The 22,733-nt window shown below is 36.8% G+C and overlaps 1 protein-coding gene across 2 annotated transcripts in view; it reads left to right on the top strand.

Moving 5' to 3' along the window:
* USP15 (ubiquitin specific peptidase 15) overlaps positions 1–22,733 on the top strand; it is a gene marked incomplete at both ends in the record, with an annotated part of 88,213 nt that overhangs the window by 14,587 nt on the left and 50,893 nt on the right. For both annotated transcript variants that reach the window (XM_084255678.1, XM_084255679.1), the window contains 4 exons: positions 2,311–2,438; positions 6,670–6,800; positions 16,049–16,175; positions 20,536–20,681. In XM_084255678.1, the coding sequence (XP_084111804.1) occupies positions 2,311–2,438; positions 6,670–6,800; positions 16,049–16,175; positions 20,536–20,681 (532 nt within the window). The remainder of the gene's footprint in view (positions 1–2,310; positions 2,439–6,669; positions 6,801–16,048; positions 16,176–20,535; positions 20,682–22,733) is intronic.

Genomic DNA, 22,733 nt, shown 5'->3' on the forward strand with positions numbered 1-22,733 from the left:
ATTCTTGCTATTTATACTTTTAATATATATATGCATGAAGCTATAAATGACACGTTCTGTGGCATATTCTAAAATTTTCCTTAGCAATACTTTGCGCATATCTGTCTTATCTTTATTTATTATGTATCCTTTTGTGACTTGTGTTTCCCCCAATATTGTAATTTTGAGATTTATCCATGTTAACATATGTCGTTATATTTTTAATGTCAAATTTTGTGTAGTGTTTCACGATCTGAATAACGGTTACTAAGTTTTTTTAAACTAATTCATTTCCTTATCCAATAAATTTTTTCCAGTTTTTCATTTTTACAAACTCTGCTGCAGTATATATATTCGTAGAGTTGTATTCTTGTAAATATGTGCAAGAGTGCCTGTAGGGTAAAACTCAGCGGCAGCGCATGATCATGTGGTATGGACAGATTCGTCGTTAATAGCTCTTGTGAAATACTCTCCACAGTGAGGGTTGCAGTGCACACCTCCATCGGCAGGACCTGAGTTCCTGCTACTTACATCTTTCCCTGCTTAATCTTGTTGACACATGTGCACGTGCACCAGGCTCGGGAGGCTGTTATGGTTTGGTCTTAGTTGGTGCTTTCTCGTCGCCCATGCAGTTGAGCATCTTGTCCTGTGTACACAGGCTGTTCTGCTTTCCAGTTCTCTGTACCTTCCCCCCCCCTTTTTTTTATTAATTTTTATTTATTTATATAAGTACTGGGTAGAGTCAGAAGCACAGGAGGGTGAGAGGATCCACCAGAGCCAGAGCGGGGAGCAGAGCAGGCAGAAGGACCGAAGGACACTGCTGAGGGGAGCAGCGGGCGGCAGGAGAGGTCTGCGCGCCATGTGGGCCCCTCACTCATCCCTCACCGGCCAGGGATCCAACCGGTGCTGCAGAGGCTGTGAGCAGCTTCGCAGCCCAGCACTCAACCGCTCCGCCACTGGGGAGGCCCTTTTTTCCCCTTTTTCAGTTTTTTAAGTTAGCTTAAAGGAGTTCTTCGTGCATTCTAATCCTTTGTTGTTCAGTGCAGTGTCTTCCCCAATCTGTATCATCTTGCTCCTTGGTGGTGTCTTTGTTGAACTGAAGCCTTTAATTTTAACCTTGGCAAGTTTATTAACTTTTATCAGTAAGATTGTTTGCTTTTTGTTCTAACTCTTCCTGTATTTTGCTATATCTTTTTAAATAATTATACTTTTATTTTCACATTTATGTTTTTAATCCAACTATAGTTAATTTTTGTACAGTTGGTCTATAACATACGTAGCATGTGTTCTTAAAAATCATGCTACATTAACGCTAAAATTTTTGTCATTTACACATATAAAAAAAAAGAATGAAAAATGGTAGTACACTTTGCTGGGACAAGTCTGAATTAGACGGTATCAAGACATCTACAGATGACATGATTGACAAAATCAGAGAACTGGGAAAAACATGTTAGCATGGCTTTACACGTACACATAAGTACTGCGATGAATATGACACTTTCAATTTTGAAAAAAATTTAGCTTGCTGTGGAAACACAATTCAGAAGGGTTGCAGCTTGTGAGTTACTGTGACGAGGTGAAAGGAAGATTATCTGAAATTTGTCAAGAAGGTATATAATGGTAGATATGGAGAATGTGCTTCATAACACAAAGTGAGTTTAGGTAGATGAGAAGTTAATTCTAGATATTTGAAAATAAGATGAATAGGTTCGATAATATTTGTAGTGTTTGGTGTCTCACACTTTTGGAATCAAAGCCAGCTGTTTGCTCTAGCAGATTTTACTATAGGAAAAACAGAGAGAGTATACTTACTAACTTTTGTTGGTCGAGAAGCTAATTTTTAAGTTCTTTTTTAAGTTTCATTATAGTTGTTATAATCAATCTTATAAATCTTTAATAATCAGTTTTCCTTACCCTTAGAAAGATATTGTGAAATATATTAAATTACCATACTATATTTGTAAGTTTTTTGCAAAAGAACCAGTTTTCATATTTCTTTACACTTTGCAATATTGCATTTAAATTTTCATTTTGATTCTTGTGATTAACTTTTGAACTTTTGTTCCATTGGCAAATATTTTTTGAGTAGCTATTTAAATGCTGTTAAGGTTTTTTTTTTTTTAAATGTGTATGACAATACTTTTTCTCAAGTAGATACTTCTAGAACAATAAAATAATACTTTTGACACATTTTATTCCAAATAATAAGTAAAATTACAGTTGTTCTTAATACTCTTTCAAAGTAGACCCTTATAAACATAGATGATTTTGCCACTGTTTTTGTACCTCCTGGTGTTTTTCCTTTACTGATTTCTTTTCTTTTTTTAGGTACCTAGTTGATAGTCGCTGGTTCAAACAGTGGAAAAAATATGTTGGCTTTGACAGTTGGGACAAATACCAGATGGGAGATCAGAATGTATACCCTGGGCCCATTGACAACTCTGGACTTCTCAAAGGTTCAGTCTTTTCTTTTTACACTCAAATGGCAAATGTGTTCATTTCAATATGTTGTAGTCAGCACATACAGTATGTAAAATGTTATTGTAAATAAATTAATTAGAAATTTCTTTGCTTTATGGATTTGATCTAATGAACTATTAATTGTGTATCTTGACAAATTTTGTTTTTCATTTATGATGAATAAGCATTTCTCATTGTTTAAATCGTTAAATGAATAACGTAGACTTGAAAGTATATCTCATTATTTTGGCCAAATGCCTCATCACACATCGTTTCTCCTAATGGACACATGATGTATATTTTTTAAGATTTTAAACATTGGTATATATTTATGTTCTTGGATTTTTACCTTAATCTTCTGTAACCCTCACTTCTTGTCAACTTTATTTTTAAGAAGACAATAGCATTAGCTATAACTTGAACTTATTAAGAATTTTTTATCTTTCTATTGAGGTAACATTAATTTACAGTGTATGCAGTACTGGTTTCAGGTGTGCACCTCCGTAACAAAGTATTTCCAAACTTACCTGCATCTCAGAACAAATGTCAAGAATATTTATCGGAGTACAGAAATATCCAGCATCCAACAAGACACAATTTATAATATCTTGGATCTAACCAAAGATTGCCTGGCAATCAAGAAGCAGAAAAATATTGAGGAAAAATGTCAGGTTTATTAAAAAAAAATCATTGAAGTAGGTAAAAGGAACAAAGACCAAGTGAAACAAAAACAGACAACAAAATGGTAGAGTTAAACCCAGCTCTATGAATATTCACAATAAATGTTAATATTCCAATTAGAAGTAGAGGCTGTAAGACTGGATAAAAAAAATTAGACCTGCTTTGATGCTGTATCCAAGAAAACCACTTGAAATGTTAAAAATACAGAAAGATTAAGTCTGGAAAGGATATGTTGTAGTAAGCAGAATTCCAATACTGCTCCTCAGTAAACCTGACTCCCTTTCAGTGTAGTGGAATGCAATATGACTCCTTTGATTATTTTAAGTTAGTTGGCAAAAGGGAGATTATATTTCTGTGAAATTAATCAAATCACACATGCCCTTTAAAAGCGGAATTTTCTGTGGCTGGTGGTAGAAGTGGGGTTAAAAGCATGTGAAGGACGCGGTGCATCGTTGCTGAATTGCCAATAGACGGGACCATGTAAGGAGGAAGGCAGGCAGTTACCCTCTGGGAACAGAAGATTATCTTGGGCCCCTACACAGCAAGTAATAAGGACCTCACACTTGCAGCTATGCAAGGCTGAATGCTGTTGACAGTGTGAGCAGGTTTGGAAGCAAGTTCTTCCTAGAGCCTTCAGGTAGGAAACTGGTCCAGCTGACAACCTGATGTCTGGTTTGTGAGGTCTTTAGTAGAGAACCCAGTGAGTTCAGTTGAGAACCCATTTGAGTTCAGTTAACTGTCTGACCCACAGAATTGGGCTTTATAAATGAGTGTGGCTTTAAGTTGCTATGTAAGCTGTTCTGCAGCAATAGAAAACTAATAAACGTGTTAAAAGTAATAAAAAAGACAGCTGTGGTAGCTATATTAATACTAATTAATATTAATTTCAGAACAAAGGACATCACTAGGAATAAAGTTCACATCATAATCATAAATGGACTAGGATAAGTCATTAAGGAGACATAATACTGAATATATGTCCACATAATGGCCTAACTTGAAAGTACATGATGTAAAAGCTGATAGATCTGTAAGAAAGAAGAGGAAAATACACACAACTAGAGAATGACTATTTCACTGCTCTTTTCTCTATAAATAATAGGAAACCTGTAGACTGAAGAATTAGTAATGACATAGGAGAATTGAACAACACTGCCAACCAACTTAATTGACATTTAGAGAACATTCCATGGAAAACAACGGTGTGAAAATTATTTTCAAATGTGCACATGGAAAATTTAGGTACACCATATTCTGAGCCATAAAATATATCTCAGTAAAATTGAAAGTTCATACAAGATATGTTTTCTTACTACAGTGCAATAAATTAAAGTTTATAGTAGAAAGATAGCTGGAACATCTTCAAGTATTTGGAAATTAAGTCACACACTATGCATCTAGAAAGATCTCACATCAGTGTCTTTGGTTTCTGACTTAAGAAACTAAAATAAAGAACAAAGAAAGCTAAACTAAACAAACAAAAAAATAAAGTAAATTAAGTTCCCAATGGAAATTAAAGAGAAAAATAGAGAAAATTATTGAAACCAAAAACTGGTTCTTGGTGAGATAATGAAAATGACAAATACCTAGTTTGGCTTATCACAAGAAAAATAAAAAATTATCAATATCAGGAACAAGAGGGTTAACATCAGTACAGAATCTACAGATACTACAGGACAGAGTGGAATATGAAATTTATGCTATTAAATCAGACAAATTAGATGGAAAAAGATGAATTCATTGAAAAGTGGAAAACTGCCAAAACTCCTTCCAAAAGATTAGATTGCCTAAATAGCCCTATATCAATTACAGAAATTGGATTTGTAGTTTAAAACTTTCCAACAAAGAAAAACATCAGACCTAGGTGGTTGCACTAGTGAATTTTACCATACTTCTAATGGAGGAAATAACACCAATTCTACAAAACTCTTCTAAAAAATTAGAAGAGAATACCTCCCAACTCATGCTGTTAAATATACATCATTACCTTGATGCCAAAATCTGACAGACATTTCAAGAAAAGAAAACTCTAAATCAGTATCCCTCATGAACATAGATGCTGAATTCTTAATTTTAGTAAATTGAATCCAGTGTTAAAAAGGCTATATAGAACATATAAGTACATATTAAAAGTTTAACATATCCTGTAAAGTAAGAGTAAAATAGAAGGCCACATCCTCAACCTTATAATAGGCATATATGAAAAATCTGCAGGTGATATAGACTCAGTGGCGAAAGACTGAATGCTCGACCTCTAAAATCAGTAAAAAGACAGAGATGTCCACTTTCACCTCTTCAAGCCAGCGTTGTACGAGAGGTTCTAGTCAATACAGTAAGTCAGGAAGAAAAAAATAGAAGGCATACAGGTTGTACAGGAGGAAGTGTGCCTTTATCTGCAGAACTGTTTCTATGTAAAAAAAATGTGATGGAATCCACCCTGAAACAGCTGCCAGAACTATTTATGTCATGTGTAACTCTGAACTATTTCTGTTTCTACACTTTGGAAATTAAACTAAAGAAACAAATAATAAACAATAAATGAGTCTTGGATTAGGACTGTGGCATAAGTTTAACTGGCCTGCCCTGCATTAAATTGTTGAGTTTTATCAGAAATGTGAAAATGAATCTTAGAATTAGAGCCATGTCTGATCAGCTACCTCTGCTTTAGATCTTGGGAGGAATACAGGTCATGTGCCTTCTGGAGAAATGAGCTGATTTTTACAACATGCCCTTTTGTCATTTCCATCATGGTTCCAGCCCATGTGCTGCGGAGTCATTGCACAAGGATATTGATTTGCTGCTTTGATATGCAAAGTAATTGGGAAATACTTTTTTGCCTTAAAAATTACATCTCACTGGGTTTCTTTGTTTGTTTTTTTAAGAGCCAATCACAAGAAAAATTATGTTTTTAGAGACTATTGGTTGACTTAAATGTGCACACTGAAACTTTTTTTAAATTTAAGTAACATTGCATTATAACATTACATAGGTTTCGGGTGTCCATCATAAAAAATCAACTTGCTGTATATACTACGTCAAGTTCACCACTAGAAGTCCAATTCTGCCTTTCACCGTACAATTGACCAAAATTACCTATCCTCTCCCCACTTCCCTTCTGACAACTGCCAATTAATCTTTATTCTGAAACTTATTTTTCTTTTATTTAGTTCATCTTTTTATTTTTTTTATAAACACATATATGAGTGAAGTCATACCATGTCTGTCTTCTCTGGCTTACTTCACTAAGCATGATACCATCCATGTTGTTGCAAATGGCAAGGTTTCATCTTTGCTTTGTAGTTGAGTAATATCTCATGTACAAACTTTATTTAAGAGTGTATTGTTATTGAAGTACCATTGAAAGCAACAGTTCATCTTGGAATATGAGGGTTTATATGTAAACCTCTTTAGAGCCTTTTTCAAAGTTTATTATTTTAAATACTTGAATTAGTCTTCATGAGTTGAATTTGCAATGTTTGCAACCAAATTATTAAGATACGCACTATTGTCTCTTTGTGTTTATTGAATTTATTTTTGCTTTTGCAGATGGTGATGCCCAGTCACTTAAAGAACATCTAATTGATGAGTTGGATTACATACTATTGCCCACTGAGGGCTGGAATAAACTTGTCAGCTGGTATACACTGATGGAAGGTCAGGAACCAATAGCACGAAAGGTACATATAAGTCATAACAATAAAAATATTTCTGTTGAATCGTTCTACTCAGTGGCTTGTGAAGCCTCATCAAGTGTCTTGGAGAAAAAGGCAACAGAACGTTACTGTGTAATGTGTGCTATTAGCAGCTGACTTGTAGAGGTTTACAAATCACTGTTACAGATACATTGTAGCGCTGCATTACTAACTGATGTCATCGTCCTAGAAAGCTCTGGGGTGAGCATTACTGTCCCCAGCACATAAATAGGCAAGAGGACGGAGCAGGTCTTGGGGAGAGTCACATGGGTGCCCTCTTGCCTACCCGCGACTGCGCAGATGTGTCTCTTTCCTGAGAACCCTGTCCTTTTCAAATGCGAGCACTACTGAATAACAAATAAAACTATTAAGTAACAAAGGCAAATATTCCTAATAGGAACCAGGAAAATAAAAGCTACCTTACTTTCAAAGTAAGGATGAAACAGATGATTCGGTGAAACGCAAGTCACAAAGCAATGGAGTGTCTTTCAAAGGCTAAAAGAAAACAACTGTCGCCCAAGAACCCTGGGATCCAGGGATGCGTTCTTCACACATGAGGAGAAAAAAGCCATTTTCAGAGGAAAAAATTGATAGACTTTATCGTGAGCAGTCTTGCACTAAAGAAAATGCAAGTGTCTTCAGAATAGAAGAAAAATTGATTCCATGTGGAAGCTTGGTGACACAGGAAAAATGTAGATTGACTAAAAGTAAGTAAATCATAAGGCAGAACTTCAAATAGTAGTGATTTGGGGATAACGGTGTTCTAAAGATTACGTAACAGCCTTGGCATGTACTCCAGGATACCTCTGCCTCCTCCCTCACACCTTCGGGCAGCCCCTTCTGCGTACACCTGAGCTGTCTCAGACTCCAGAGAGTGTGAAATGAGAGAGACCTTTGACAGCCCAGACTTCTACAAGCAGGAATTAGACCGAGGACTCACTAGACTGCAGTCACCTGCTGGTTCTCATGAAGAAAGGGCGACTCTGAAAGCAGACCCACACGGTAGGAAGAGTCCTTTCAGGCAGGGCTAGAGTGACCCCTGCTCAAGGAATTTCCAGTATTTACCCAGGGGGATTTCAGAATTTCTGAACTTGGACTCTCTCCCCTCCCACCCCCTTAACAGAAATGTATGAAACATTATCTTCTGCATGCCCCACCATCTTATTTTGGGTATATGTTGGGCAGAAAACTTACCTCTTAATTCGCAGGTCTGTCAATCAAGAACCATACCCAAAGGTTTACACGCAGGATGCTTGAGAGACTACACCCAGCGGGCCCCCTCTGCCTCTGGGTCAGATCCAGACGGCAGCCTCCTGAATCCTCAGGAGATGCTGTAATGGGAAGAGGCTAGTGACGGATCTTTGCAGGAGTGAGTGTAGTTTGCATATGGGGGATGGACTGTGACTTACTAGGAACCAGAGGCTTAACTGGTAGCTGGCCTCAGATGCTCCCCAGTGATCACTGTGTCCTGCTGTTGTTCATCTGTTCTTGATTGCCCATACTGTACCAGAGTTGGCAGTGACCAGTGGAAGTCAGCAGAAGCAGTAGCATGTTACTTCTGACATAGTAAGAGACACTGGTACTTCTAACTTGGAAGTTCTCGCGTTCTCCGTTGGAGCAGTGCTGAGCAAAAGTGTGCTGTGCAGCAGCCTGTGGAGAGGATCCCCTGAGGAGGAACTGAAGTCTCTGCCAACAGCCACATGCATGAGTGTGAAAGCAGACTGTGCAGCGTGATCCAGCACCAGGATGTAGTTGACATGTAGTATGCTTAGAATATAAAAGTTTTATGAGTGAAAATTTACCCAAGTTACCATAAACTCGGCTCTCAGGCAAATTCCACAATATTTTTAATGATAGAAATAATTAAATATATTTTCTGTCCTCCGCAGATTTTAGAAATCAATAACAAACAGAAAAAATAGGTTATTTCCTTGCTTCCTGGGAAAAGAACTATATGCTTCTAAGTAATCTTTGTGTCAAAGAAGAAATAAAAAGTAAAATTAGGCATTTTAGACTGATAATAAAAATACAAAATGAAAGCCACAATAAAAATGTCAGAGCCATTCTTATAACTTAAATACATGTATTGGAAAAGAAGAAAATCTGTTACCTAAAGAAATTAAAAGAAGAAAAGGGAATTAAGCCTAACTGAGAATTAATATAACTTGGAAATTAATAAAATAGAAAAGAACGTACACCAAATGAACAAAGCTGACTTAAATGAAAGAACAATGACACTGGTAAAGTAAGAATGGCTCCTGGCAAGACTGATGAAGAATAAACAGAGAACAAGGACAAATGTCCAACGTTAGGCATGAAGAAAGGGACGTCATGAAAGAGCCTGGAGACTTGTCGAAACTTTTTCCACAAAAAATTCTTTTATGTAATAAAATGAAAATTTTGATCAAATGAACATATTTCTAGAAAAATATCACTTACTATTGAAACAATAAGAAATAGAAAATCTAAATTGTCTTCTTTGTCCTAATTCAATATAAAGAAATTGAATCATTAAAGGAAAATCTTCCCACAGGGACAACTGCAAGCCCGGGAGACTTCATCAGTATTGTCTACCAGACATTCAAGAAATAACCTTACTAGTCCTAGTGAGAACTCTTCTAGAGGATGGAAGAATACTTGCCAGCTTTAGGAGGATAACATAAATATGACAAATCCTCAAGAACATTACTAGAAAGAAAAATTTACAAACTGCTTAAATCCTTCATGCCTAAACACAATAGGAGCAAGATAAACCCAGCAATGTAATAAAAAATTGGCCAAGTTGGATTTTTTAAAATACAATTTTGATGTAACTGTGAAAGCCACATTTAATTTTAATACCAGCCAGATAAAGAAGAAAAGTCTTAATAGATACAGAAAAGGCATGTGCTAAAATTTAGCACATGCTAATTTGGTGTTATGTATGGTGTTAAAGATCTGGAAGCCATGAACAGAAGCCTATTAAAACATACTTGTAGGGTCTCCCCTGGTAGCGCAGCGGTTGAGCACTGAGCTGCGAGGCTGCCCACAGCCTCTGCAGCGCCGGTTCGTTCCCCGGCCACCGGTGAGGGTCCCACCAAAAAAAAAAAAAAAAAAAAAAATGTAAAATATTGAAAGCTCTCCCTTTTAGATCATAGACAAAACAAAGATAATTGTATTAGACACTTAACCAATATGGTGATGCAAGGAAAGAACTAAAAGAATAAGCTTTAAAAAAGAAGAAATTGTTAGCATTCTAGAAGACATGTTGGCAATCCAGAAATTACACTGACAGACAGTAGAATTAAGTTGAACAAGATAGATGACTATAAGCTCGACAGAAAAGCCAGTTGTATATTAACAACAAATAAAGTTGACTTTTAAACGAATGCTTAAAGTATTTAGGAACAAATACTAAACATCTAGGAATAAACCAAACGAAAACTTAACACATTTACACTGGAAATCACAAAATGTTACTGACCTAGTGAGTGGAGAGCTCTGCGGGCACGGAGGTGTCATCAAGCTTAGACTGTAAAGGGCCATGGAACGATTATTTTCACTTTGTGGCCCAAACGGTCTCTGGACACTACTCATCTCTGCTGTTTGGGGCACAAAAGCAACCATACTTATGTAAATAAATTGACGTTGCTGTATACCAGTGAAGTGTTATTTACAGAAATAGTTGGTGAGTTGAATTTGGCTGTGGGCCATAATTTCCCGACTCCTGGTGTAGCCACCGGTTACTGAATCCCTACCAGCCTTGCAAAAATAGGGACAACTAGTTATAATTTGCATTTTGTTTAGAATGTATGTCACCCTCTATGAAGCAGTCTAAAAAAATTGAAAGTATAAAAAGATGGATGATGGGGCCTCCCCGGTGGCGCAGCGGTTGAGCGCTGGGTTGCGAAGCTGCCCGCAGCCTCTGCGCTCCGGTTCGATCCCCGGCTGCTCCCGGCCACCATGTGGGAGGAGGGTCCCACATGGCGCGCAGACCTCTCCTGCCGCCCGCTGCTCCCCTCAGCAGTGCACTTCGGTCCTTCTGCCTGCTCTGCTCCCCGCTCTGGCTCTGGTGAATCCTCTCACCCTCCCGCGCTTCTGACTGTACCCAGTGCTTGTATAAATAGATAAATAAACAAACAAACAAATCTTTTAAAAAATAAATAAATAAAAATAAAGTGCATTTAAAAAAAAATAGATGGATGATGAACTTTGGTTAAAAAACAGAGGAGGCCAACAAGGTTTGGTTTCTCGGTGTTGTGCATATAAGCGATGCCACCTGGGATTTGTCTTCTCCTGACTTATTTCAGTAGTAGATCATCTCTCCAGCACCATCCACGTTGCTGCAAATGGCATGAGTTTATCTTGTTGCTGGGTAGTATTCCATGGTGTATATGCCATGTCTTGATCCACCTGTTTGGGGGGGGGCACTTGGATTGTTTCCTTATCTTGACTACTGTGAATAGTGCTGCAGTAAACATAAAAGTGCAGGTTTCCTTTGGAATTAGGGTTTTTGTGTTCTCTGAGTAGACATCTAGGAGTCTGCTGGGCCCTAGGGCAGATTCCTTTTCAGTCTTTTGAGGCATGTCCACACAGCTTTCCCTAGCAACTGGACCTGTCTGCATTTCCACCAGCAGTATCAGAAGCTTCCTTTTACTTCACTCCCTCACCAGCACCGCTTTCTATTCTTTTTAACATGGGCCGTTCTCACTGGTGTGAGTGGGAGCTCATTGTGGCTTTGATTTGCATTTCCCTCATGGTAAGTGACGATGAACACTTTTTTGTGCCTATAGGTCATCAGTATGTCTTCTTTGGCGAAGTGCCTAGTTAGTGCCTCTGCCCATTTTTTTGATGGGGTTATTTGTTTGCTTTTTGATGACTTGTATGTGCTCTTTGTAGCCCTTCAGCAACAGTCCCCTGTCAGATGCATGGTGTGCATGCTTCTCCCATTAAGTAGGGTCTTGCTTCGTTTTGATTACTGTCTCTTGCCAGGCAGAATCGTTTTAGTTGGATGTTTTCTTGCTACTGGAAGTAAATCCACAAAGATACATCTGAAGTTTATGTCGTGGACCATTTTGCCTCTTTTCTTCTGTGTGTTTTATAGTTTCAGGTCTTACATCTAATCTAAGTCTTTTACCCATTTTGTGTTGATTTTCATGGACGGTAAGATAGTGGTCGAGTTTCATTCTTTGCTTGCTTTGTTTTTTTATTCCCCATGAGTGAAATCATGTGGTTTTTGTCTTTCTTCTAATTTACTTCACTTAGCATTGTTCCCACCACGTTGTCAAAGATGGCAAGATTGCAAGTCTTTTTATAGCCGAGTACATTCCGTCATATATACACCCCATCTGCTCGTCCACTCCTCTTCGAGCCCAGAGGGTGTGTCCGTCACTCGGCTGTCCATTTGAATTAGTGCTTTAATATTTTTGTATTTTGTGTCGTTAACCTAAGAGTGGGATTGCTGAATCATAGCACAGTCGATTTTTAATGCTGTGAGGACCCTCCCTACTGTTTGATGTAGAGGCTAGGTCACGGTGCATCCCGCGTGCCTGCGCCATCTGTTATTTCTGCCCTTTCTGACACAGGCCATTCTCACAGGTGTGAGCTGCACCTCACTGCGGATTTGACTTGCCTTTCCCTGGTGACAAGTAATGAGCGTATTTTCGTGTGCTTGTTGGTAATCAGTCTTTTTTGGAGAAGTGTCTGTTTAGCTTTTCTGCCCAATTTTTTGGTTAGATTATTTGTTTTCTTGTTAATTATAAAAGTTCTTCATTTTGGATAGTAGCCCCTGTTGGGTGGGTGTGTGATGTACAGAAACTTTCTCCTGTTTATCCGTGTGTCTCACTGTTTAATGACGGCTTTGCTGTGTGGAGGCGTGTGGGTTTGATGATGGCCCTCGGGGTTGCTTTCCCTTTGCTGCTGGAGTCCAGGTCCCCAGAATATCCGTGAAGTCATTACAGTGGTGTGTTTCCCCTGTGTGTTTTTTAAATGTGTTTCATGGCTTCAGTACCAGATTTCTTTAGAAATTATTTTTGTTTCCAAAAGGAGGTGGGGGCACCTCCCTGGTAGTGTGCGGGTTGAGTCTCAGCACTATCACGCTATCCCTGCGACAACCTGGGTTAGATACCCGGCCAGGGAGCTACCCACAGGGCGCAGCAGACCTCTCCTGTCCCCCCGCGGCTCCCCTCAGCAGTGGCTTTCAGTCAGTCTGCCCGTTCTGCTCCCCACTCTGTCTCTGGTGAGTCCTCTCACCCCCTGCACCTCTGGCCTGCACCCCAGTTCTTATATGCATAAATAAATAAAAATGAATCTCTAAAAAAAGGGGAGGCACTTGAAGTAAGGTTTCTGTTAAACTTTTCTATCTGGATACAAAATTGCACCACATTAGTTTTACCAGATGTATTTCATGGCTTTGTACAAAATGCACTTTATATTATTCACAGCAAAATGAACACATAGAAATTATATTTATTTCTTCATAAACTTGTATTTTCCTCACCAATTCAGTAAAGATATCTTTACCTTCGTTTTGGCCATAAGTTAATGAAAGTATTTTTATGTGACTGCAAGTCTTTTTTTTTAAGGTTTATTTATTCATGTATACAAGAACCGGGGTACAGGCCAGAGGTGCAAGGGGTGAGAGGATTCACCAGAGACAGAGTGGGGAGCAGAACTGGCGAATCCACTGAAATCCACTGCTGAGGGGAGCAGCGGGGAGACAGGAGAGGTCTGCTGTGCCCTGTGGGTAGCTCCCTGGCTGGGGGTGGAACGCTGTGGCAGTGGCTGCGGACAGCTGTACAGCACTGAGACTTAACCCTGCACCACCAGGGAGGCCCTGTGACCTTAAGTCATAAAGGATGAATAGGAGCCAGAATTCATCTTGTGCTTGCTCTTTATTTATAGTTGGTAGCATTATAATCATTTGAAAATATTTTAATTGACATCTGTAATTCTGTAACATAGGAGTTACTTCTAAATACCTTCTGGTCTTTTATCAAAATATTATTATAATAGTTATAATAATTAGGTAAATATAACTTTGTACTCTTTTTTAAACCTATTTCTTCCTTTTACACAATCTTCACAGCCATTATTTTAAATGGTTATTTTCAGTGCAAACATATTTAATGAAGGTAGGAGACCAAACAAATATAAAGGAGCTATTACATAAGCAAATCATCTCTATATCAATGGAATTAGAATGCTAAGTCATAACTATGCTCTATTTTCCTGCTATAGGACAGCTGTCTTCAAAATTGAGTATTCCTATAGTGTGGTGCTTTCAAATAAAAAATTGGAGGACATTTTCTTTAAAAGAGCAATTTTTTTATTAAATTTATTTTCCTGTATTGTTGTTCATTTTGTATAGAACTTGATTTCTCCCCCAGGCGAGTGCCCGTGGTTTTCCCACCGCCACGTCACCTGTGGCCACAGTCCCTTGTGCTCCTCCCACCCCTGGTTTGACTCCCCTCGCACCCCCTCTGCTGCGGCCCCAGGCCTCTGGGCAGCGGCAAGTGTTGTCTGTGTCCTGACCTTTTGTTCAGGTTCTCTGTATTCCACATAAAAGTGAAAATCTGATCTATATCTTTTTCTAAAGAACAACTTTTAATATACTACTTCTTGAAGTAGTAAAATATATTCTGAAGAGTGGTTATGAGGGTTTTACCAATGAAAGATAACATTGAAATCTTTATATTTTGTTTTCAGTTGTTTTTTTTTTTTTTCCATTGATTTGACTTTCTGACCATTCTTTCCAGGAGACTCTCTATTAATACTGTGAAAATTTTCATGTTTGGAGGAAACTCTTCATATTTAGAAAGTATATACCCCATATAATTCATGAGTCATTTTCTTATTTTTGTTATTTTTATCCTGTTTCTTTATTCTATTACCTACTCTACTAAGTCTTTTTTTCCCAAAAAATTAAGACCTGTGGGTACTTCAGTTTTAGCAACCTACCAATTAGTAACTACCTTATTGAAAAATTTTTTTACAATTCTTACTCAGATATGAGTCCTTGTGTGGAAATGTCTAGTTGATAGGAATATTTGGCTCCTGCTTTTTCTAAATACTTAAAATTTAACTACAGGTTGTCTTTTAAAATTAAATAATATGTCCCTTACTACATTCTCACCCTCTAAATAAAGCAGAGATTTAAAACAAATCTCATTAGTTAATAGTTAAACAATTGTATATTAGTTTGCAAAATGAATTAAGTTAATTAACAGAAGAAGAGGTGCGGGCTATTAACCTATTTTAGAAATGTGACTGTAACAATTATAAATAGAATGTGTAAGGCAAATTATAACAATGTTGGATTGGACGTTAAATGCTGGATAAACTATGTTTGAATCGTTTGGGATAAAACAATTTTCCTGGAAGTGAAAGATAAAATTATTAAGTGCCTTATTGAATTGATGCTAAGTTTGTGAGTATAACAGTTACGTGGAGCCTTCTTTGCCATATTTGTCTAATGTATCACATATCAGGCCAATTACTATTTTCAGAAACAGTATTCATGACTGAAATCCTACAGTTAACCTTTAGAAGCTCAAAAGAAAATATACTTATTAAAAAGGTGGCCCAGATTTTATATATATATACGTATGTATGTATGTATATTCTCTTTTTCTGCTTTATTACTTGCATGTTGACAGCTGCTTTTTTCATTCGTTGTGTGGAATTATCAAGTGCGTATATAAAGGTCAAAGTCATTTAGGATGGAAAACTAACATCAGTTACAGTACATAGCTGAATACTTCGGCAGCAGTAATTTAGTTACTTTAAAATTATATTAACATATAAGTTGATATAGCTGTTGCTAACTGAAATTATATAGTTAGAAATTTTACTTTCTGCTTGTGGTCAAGTATTAAAAGCTAGAAGTGTGTCTCTATCTTTAGTCAGAGCTGTTTTTACTTTTTTTGTAAATATTAGGTGTGTTCATATTTCATGTGTTCTTAAACTAGGTATGTTCATTCAGAGATCAGTAGATTGCCTTTCCAGGCTGTCTCAGTGTTTAATATCAAGGTTATTCAGATTCTATTAAACATGAAAATTTACAAAGATATTTCTTACTTTTTCAGCCATCCATTATCTTTTATTTTATATTGATAAGTTTTAATAGTTAATATATTTCATTGAAGAGCTACAGTTGTCTTCTAACACCTCTTTAGAGAGATGTGTATATTGCATTAAAGATGGTGAAGTACCGTGGGCCACAGCTGACATGATCTGTTCTGTTTTATTTTTAGGTGGTTGAACAGGGTATGTTTGTAAAGCACTGCAAAGTAGAAGTGTATCTCACAGAATTGAAGCTCTGTGAAAATGGAAACATGAATAATGTTGTAACTCGAAGATTTAGCAAAGCTGACACAATAGGTAATGCAAGACCCTGCCACTCAGCCATTGCTGCTAGAGATTCAGTTATAATTCTGCCGGTAGGATGATAACCATTTTAGGTATTTGTACTTAAACATTACAGATTTCTAAGCTAGTGCTGTATATCTTAGTTTAGAATTGAATCATTTATCATTTCTAGCTATGCTTTCTTAGATTAATAGATTTAATATTTGTGTCATTTTTTAAAAATCAAAGTTATTTTAGCATTTGAAAAATGTATGTTGTATTTATAACATGAATATAAATTAAAGTAAAACTTTAAATAAAAGCTTGCTTAAATAAAACTTGGTCAGGTAATATTGTATATCCATAATAATAAAAATGGCTTTTCTTAGCATGGAAAATATCAATTGTATATTTCCTTTTCTCTCACAGTTTATTGTTAAGGATATTCGTAATTTAAAAATGATCACTGCTTCAAAAAGTTTAGGCTCTAGCATAGATTCTAATCAGCATCGTTTTAATATCCTAATACTTCAAATGCTACCTACATTAGATACATGCTTTAAAATTGTATATGAACTGAATTTTTGTACAAAGATTTCTTGTATCACAGCAGTGTTTTTCAAGCTGGGTTGTCAGTAGCTCTGGTGATTTTTAGTTTACTCCCATCAGCTTTGGGAGAGTGGAATGGAAAATATGGGAATATTTGCGTACACATTTATGTGTATACTTGATTGCAGTCTCTTAGTATTAAAAGTTTGAAAGTTTATGATTACAGCAAAAATTTCTAAGCAGGAAAATTTGTAAGCAAAAGTTGAGCAGTTAAAATTAATCACAGGAATTTTAGAGACTTCCTGGCTATCACAGTAGTTAACAGTTATTGAATGCTTGCTATGTTTTAGGCACTTGGAAGGAGTTCTCTCATTTAAACCTCAGCAACACTGTATCCTCATCTTACAGCTGATGACGCTAGGGCTTACTAGGCTCGATGACCTCCCAAGGGTCACCCTGGTACAAGCGATCGGGCAGTGTTTTAGCTCCTCACCGGGACTCATATGCCAGAGTCCCGTCCCTTAATTTTCCCTCGTACAGTCTGTGCAAGTGTTAACTGAGCTGATTATATTTTTCTAAGGGAGGCGAGAGGAAATAAGGGAATTATGTTTTTTCTTGTGGTGGGCTTAAAAATTTTGGTTAAAAATAATCAAAGTATTGGTGGCTATGTATGTGAAACACAGCTCTGTCAATAAAACTAGGAACGCTAAGTACCTATTTTTTTTTAACCAAATTAATAAAATGTTCCATTTTCAACTAGTACTATATAATAAAAATGATAGTAGCCATAGGCATTATCTAACTCATTTACCACATCAGGACAAAGTACTTTGCGCTTGAATATTTCACTGCCTAAATTGTTATATATAGCCATTGAACATGTTGCAATAAGAAAGATAAAATTTGGTTTTAAAACATCTTGAAAAATATTTTGTAAAAGTTATTACTAGAATTGCTTAGTTTTCTTATCAAATACTCCATGTAGAAGGTTTGTCACAATTGTATTCCTATTACCTATATTAATATTTTTCTACCTCTATGCTTTTCTTAATTGCGTAAGTCTGATTGATATATGGAAAAATAAACATAAACTCTAAGTCTCTTGATGTTCTCAGCTCCAGTGATCTTGATTCCCAACCTCAGCCACTGATTCCCATAGTTACACCCTAGACTCTCACTGTCCATACCTGGACTGCCAAATCGCAATTTGAGCATTCTGCTTTCTAGCTCCAGCTCGCGCGCTCCCATCTCTCGTGAGCCTGCTGCCTCAGCATTCAAGCGCAGCGCTCCTTGAACACTGCATCTGCTGTAGTCTTTAATCCTGCCTTGCCTCATCCGTGGGTGATGTCGAAGCCTTCTTTCCTCCTGACAGCAGACTCAGCACAGCGGTCACTCTTCCAGTTAGAAGCTGCTTCTCTTTCCATGACTTCCAGGGCACAGATTCTCACCAGCTGCATCTTCTCAGAGTCGTTTGTAAGAACCCTGTATTTCTGACCTCAAACACCAGAGTGTCTCTGTGATTATTCCGTGGACTTCCCACTTCTTCCTGATTTCCTCTAATTTCCTGGCTTTAAGCACTTCATCCGTAATGGTGGCTCGTAAGTTTCTATCTCCTACCCATGACTCTCCTTTAATTCTTGTTTCAACCATTCCCTACCCTCGCTTGTGTAATCTCAAAATACAATAGATATGAAACTAGACCCGCTCCCTTTCCTCCCAGATCTGTACATCACTCCCCATCTGAGTCATCACTGACGCCTGCATTCTTCCAGTTACTCTGAAACTCTTGGTATCATTTGATTCTCTTTTATTTCTTACCCTATGTTGTAATCGGATAGGATGTTTTCATAGAATTCCTTCAGAATCTTTTTTCTTTCTTAACCAGGTAACATTGCTTCCTTTGGCACCACCTTGGTTTGAATTGCTGCAGCAGCCTAGTCTTCCACTCTGGACATTCTGCCTTCTCTTCCTCACGAGCAGCAAAAATGAACATTTAGAGTGTCTGTTAGATCGTGCCACTTTGTTCAAACTCCTCTCTGACTTCCACTCTTATTTGGAATGAAACAGAATATTTCCATAGCTTACAAGACCCTGTCTTACCCTACATGCGGAGGACTTCTGTGGTCTTAGTTCTACCTTGCTCATTTCTCTTCAGCCGTGTTGATGCACCAGGTTGCTCTAATCACACCGAGTACATTCCCACCGCAGGACCTTTGCATTGCTCTCTCCTGCCATAGGTGTCTTCCCCATTAGTAGATCATAAAATTCAGTGAGGAGGGAGCATGTTTGCTTAGAGTATATTATACACATAGACGCCTGTGTGTATGTAAGAAACACTAACAACAGGAAATGGAAGAAGAAATATCAACATGTTGACAGTGATCACCTATAGGTAGACATTTTACATGTATTTTGAATTTTTTGCAAAGAGAAAGTTATTTCTGCAATCAGGAAAAAAAGTTCATTTTTATAAAAAGACTAAAATGACCTCCCTTCCTCAGCTTCTTCCTCCAGCTTCCTTCCTAGGTAATACTCTGTTTCTTGTTGGAGCGCTAGCTACATGAGTGTTTCCGGTTTGGAAATTTATCATAACGTACTGATAACTTGTACATTTTCTACATGACTATTATACTTCAATAAAAAGGAAAAAAACAACCATACTGAAATAGAAAACAATACTGACAAATACTATTTATCTTATGTAATCATTTAAATATTCTGGCTAATTTACTCTAGTTTTGAGATAAACTAGAAGATTTACTACTTAATGCCATAATAAAACTCTCACTGACTACATGACTATTACAGAAAATTAACTGCTGACTAGACCACAAACTATAGTATTATATTAAATTAATTGCATAGGATAGGTAGGGATTTTTATATTTCGTCAGAGAACATATATATTGTATTTGTTTTCTAAGATTTAGAAATATTTTCTAAATGATTTCTAAAATTTGGAGATACGTTTTCTTTGTATGTCATAAATATTTTCATCACTGTTTTCTTGAGTCTGGAGCAGACAAGTTGACCAGAATTAGATTCAATAGCACTTTTTAATACCTTTTTTTAATGTTTAACATTTTTTAAGATTTATTTAACTATATGATAGTGGAACTTAATTGCACCTGTATTCTCAAACATAGATATTCCTATGTCTTTTTTTTGGGAGGTAAAACTACTCCAGTTAAGGAAAAGACTACTTTCACTTAGATAATAGATTTAGAGTGAAATATAGGATTTCGCCTTTAAAATAAGAATTTTGGCCAATACATACATCGCTTCAAAGAGTCACTGACATTTTCTCTGTGTCCATATATTCAGTGTAATTTTAGGTAGCTAATCAAGCTGTAAATTATATGCAGTTTGTTTAAGTAATTCTTAAATTGTTTATGCTATCAATATAATTAAAAATATTCTCCATCTGTGGCATCTGACTATACGTTCATTTCAAACTAATACCTATCATCAGAAAAGACATTGATTTTATAATGTGTAAAAGTTAAGTTCATCCTGTATAACGTATATAAATATATATATATATATGTTTGTGTGTGCGTTAGTTATATAACTGAGCTCATACTTTCTGAAATCTAAATTATCCCAAGTTACTGTCAGAATTAAGATTACTATTTTGTTCCTGAACAGCACACCTGGTCTTAAAAACTTTTTTTTGTTGTTTTGTTTTGTTGTCCTGATATATTTCCTACATGTTTGTTCATCTGTTCTTGATACTGTATCAGGTTTTAAATGTAGGATTTCTATGCTGATGAGCACTTAGGTCTATATTTGGTATATTTTAAAGTATTTATTATATTTACATATCTTTCCTCCTTAAATCTAGATACAATTGAAAAGGAAATAAGAAAAATCTTCAATATTCCAGATGAAAAGGAGACCAGATTGTGGAACAAATACATGAGTAATACATTTGAACTACTGAATAAACCAGACAGCACCATTCAGGATGCTGGTTTATACCAAGGACAGGTATTGTTTAGCAGTACGGTTTATTTCAAACATACTATACATGAAGGTCTTTAAATTCACAAATTTTATTAATATCCTGACAGTCTCTAATGGGTTCTACTCTCTCTGACTTCCTCTTCCTTTCTCTTCCCTATCCTTGCTGATCATCAGCTGTAACATCTGCTTCCCTCCTTGAGGTATAGAATAAACAACTTTACGGAAAGAATTCTTTTTGATAAAATAAAAAAAAGGTAATAAGATGGGTCAGTAAACTTACTGTGAGCGTCAAATAGTGAATGTTTTTGATTTAGTGGCATATGGTGTCTGTCCAGGTGTGACCGCCGTGGTCGGACCACCAGAGCAGCGACGGGTGCTGACTCAGACAAGTGGGTGTGTCCGCGTTCCAAAAACAAAAGCAGGCAGTGAGCTAAGGTCACTAACTCCTGCCAGCAAGTATCAGCTCCCAATTTGGCCTGTCTTTATGAGAGAATCCAAAGAAATTAAAAGTGATGAGACATTTCTCATCATCTCATGGTTAGAACAATCAGCAAGTCCCTGTTACTTCTGCTGTCTCGGTACTTCTTGAATTCCTCTGTCCCTCCTGTTCCCAGCCCTCCTCTCAGCAGTCTTACGTGTTTACTCTGTCTCTTCCTTATTTCTATTAGATGCTCTTTCTAAAATGTAAACCTTATTATTTTCCCTTCGTAAACCTTTCCTTAACAATTGTATAATAAAGTCCAGTTTCTTATCACAAATCATGGCTTGCCCTTGTGTCCAGTCTTCCAGTATCTCTAGATCATCTTTGTGTTGACACTGGTAGTACCAAACTGAATGGCAGTTCGCTGAGCGTACCGTGCTGTTACGTACCCCAGTGCTGTCAGGTTGTTATTCCATCCATTGCACCTTCTTCCTGGTTTCTGCATCCATCCGCTAAAAAGTCCTTGAAATCATTAAAATATTGAATTAACCATCCTACCTGATCATGTAACCTGACCAAATCAGATTATTTGTTCTTCGCATTCCAACTCCAGTGTTGCATCATCTCTTCAACCTATCCTGATTGAATTTTTCTCAGTATCTACTTGAGGTATAGAATTTTTCTATTTTGAAGAAAAAATTCTTCTCTAATTTCCATAATGATGTACATATATGTCTTTTGTATCATTTATGATATACTTGTCCATCTATTGAGCTTCCCAGCTAGACTATGAGGTTTTTGTTTGCTTAGACTTTGGTTATATTTGGTTATATTGTTTTGACTTTTAGTATCTAAAACTGAGCATGGGGCTCTATTATGGGAGTTTCTGTTTAATTCTGCTTTATTAAAATGACTACTGACATCAATAAATACAACGTTAAATAAGAACAGAGGCAAATTAATTTTTAGTGACTGCCTGCTAGATGTCAATATTGTAGTAGGCTATAAAAACAGTGCTTTGGGGGTTTATTTTAGCCATTATATTTTTGAGTGAAGTCTTGGAAAGCCTGGTCTGTATTACAATAAAAGGAGAGTTACCTCACTGAAGCTGGAGGAGGGCCTTGAAACTCCGCTGTCAGGCTGCATCCCCTCCTATCCAGCCAGTGCCTCCTGTCTAGACCTGTGTTTCTCTCCTTCGATACCCTCTGCCAGCTCTTGAAGGAGTACTAGGAATAAAATTTGAAATATGCAAAATTCTCTCTTTAGATCTTTTCAGTGATTGATTCTACGTAATGACTATCATTTTCATTAGAAAACTGAGGCTTAAAGAATTTAAAATAATTTTACATTCTTGGTAGGAAAGCATTTACAAGATTGTGCAAAGGTAACAAATTTTTTAGTAAGATTAAATATCCACAAGGACATTTGATCTTTTAAAATAAGAATGTTCTAAAGAACATGCATTAAATTTTGTAGATTCTGTAAATTATTTTGTGACTGATGATAAAACACTCTTTGATTTTAAATACAAGTATTTTTAAAAATGAAAATATATTAGGAAGCAGGAAAAGATATATTATTGAGGAGTTTGCCTCCCAAAATGGGTTGTCTTTATCTTTTTCCTGTGTGTGTGTGTGTGTGTGTGTGTGTGTGTG

Source organism: Talpa europaea (assembly GCF_964194135.1).
Source record: "Talpa europaea genome assembly, chromosome: 15".
NCBI lineage: Eukaryota > Metazoa > Chordata > Mammalia > Eulipotyphla > Talpidae > Talpa > Talpa europaea.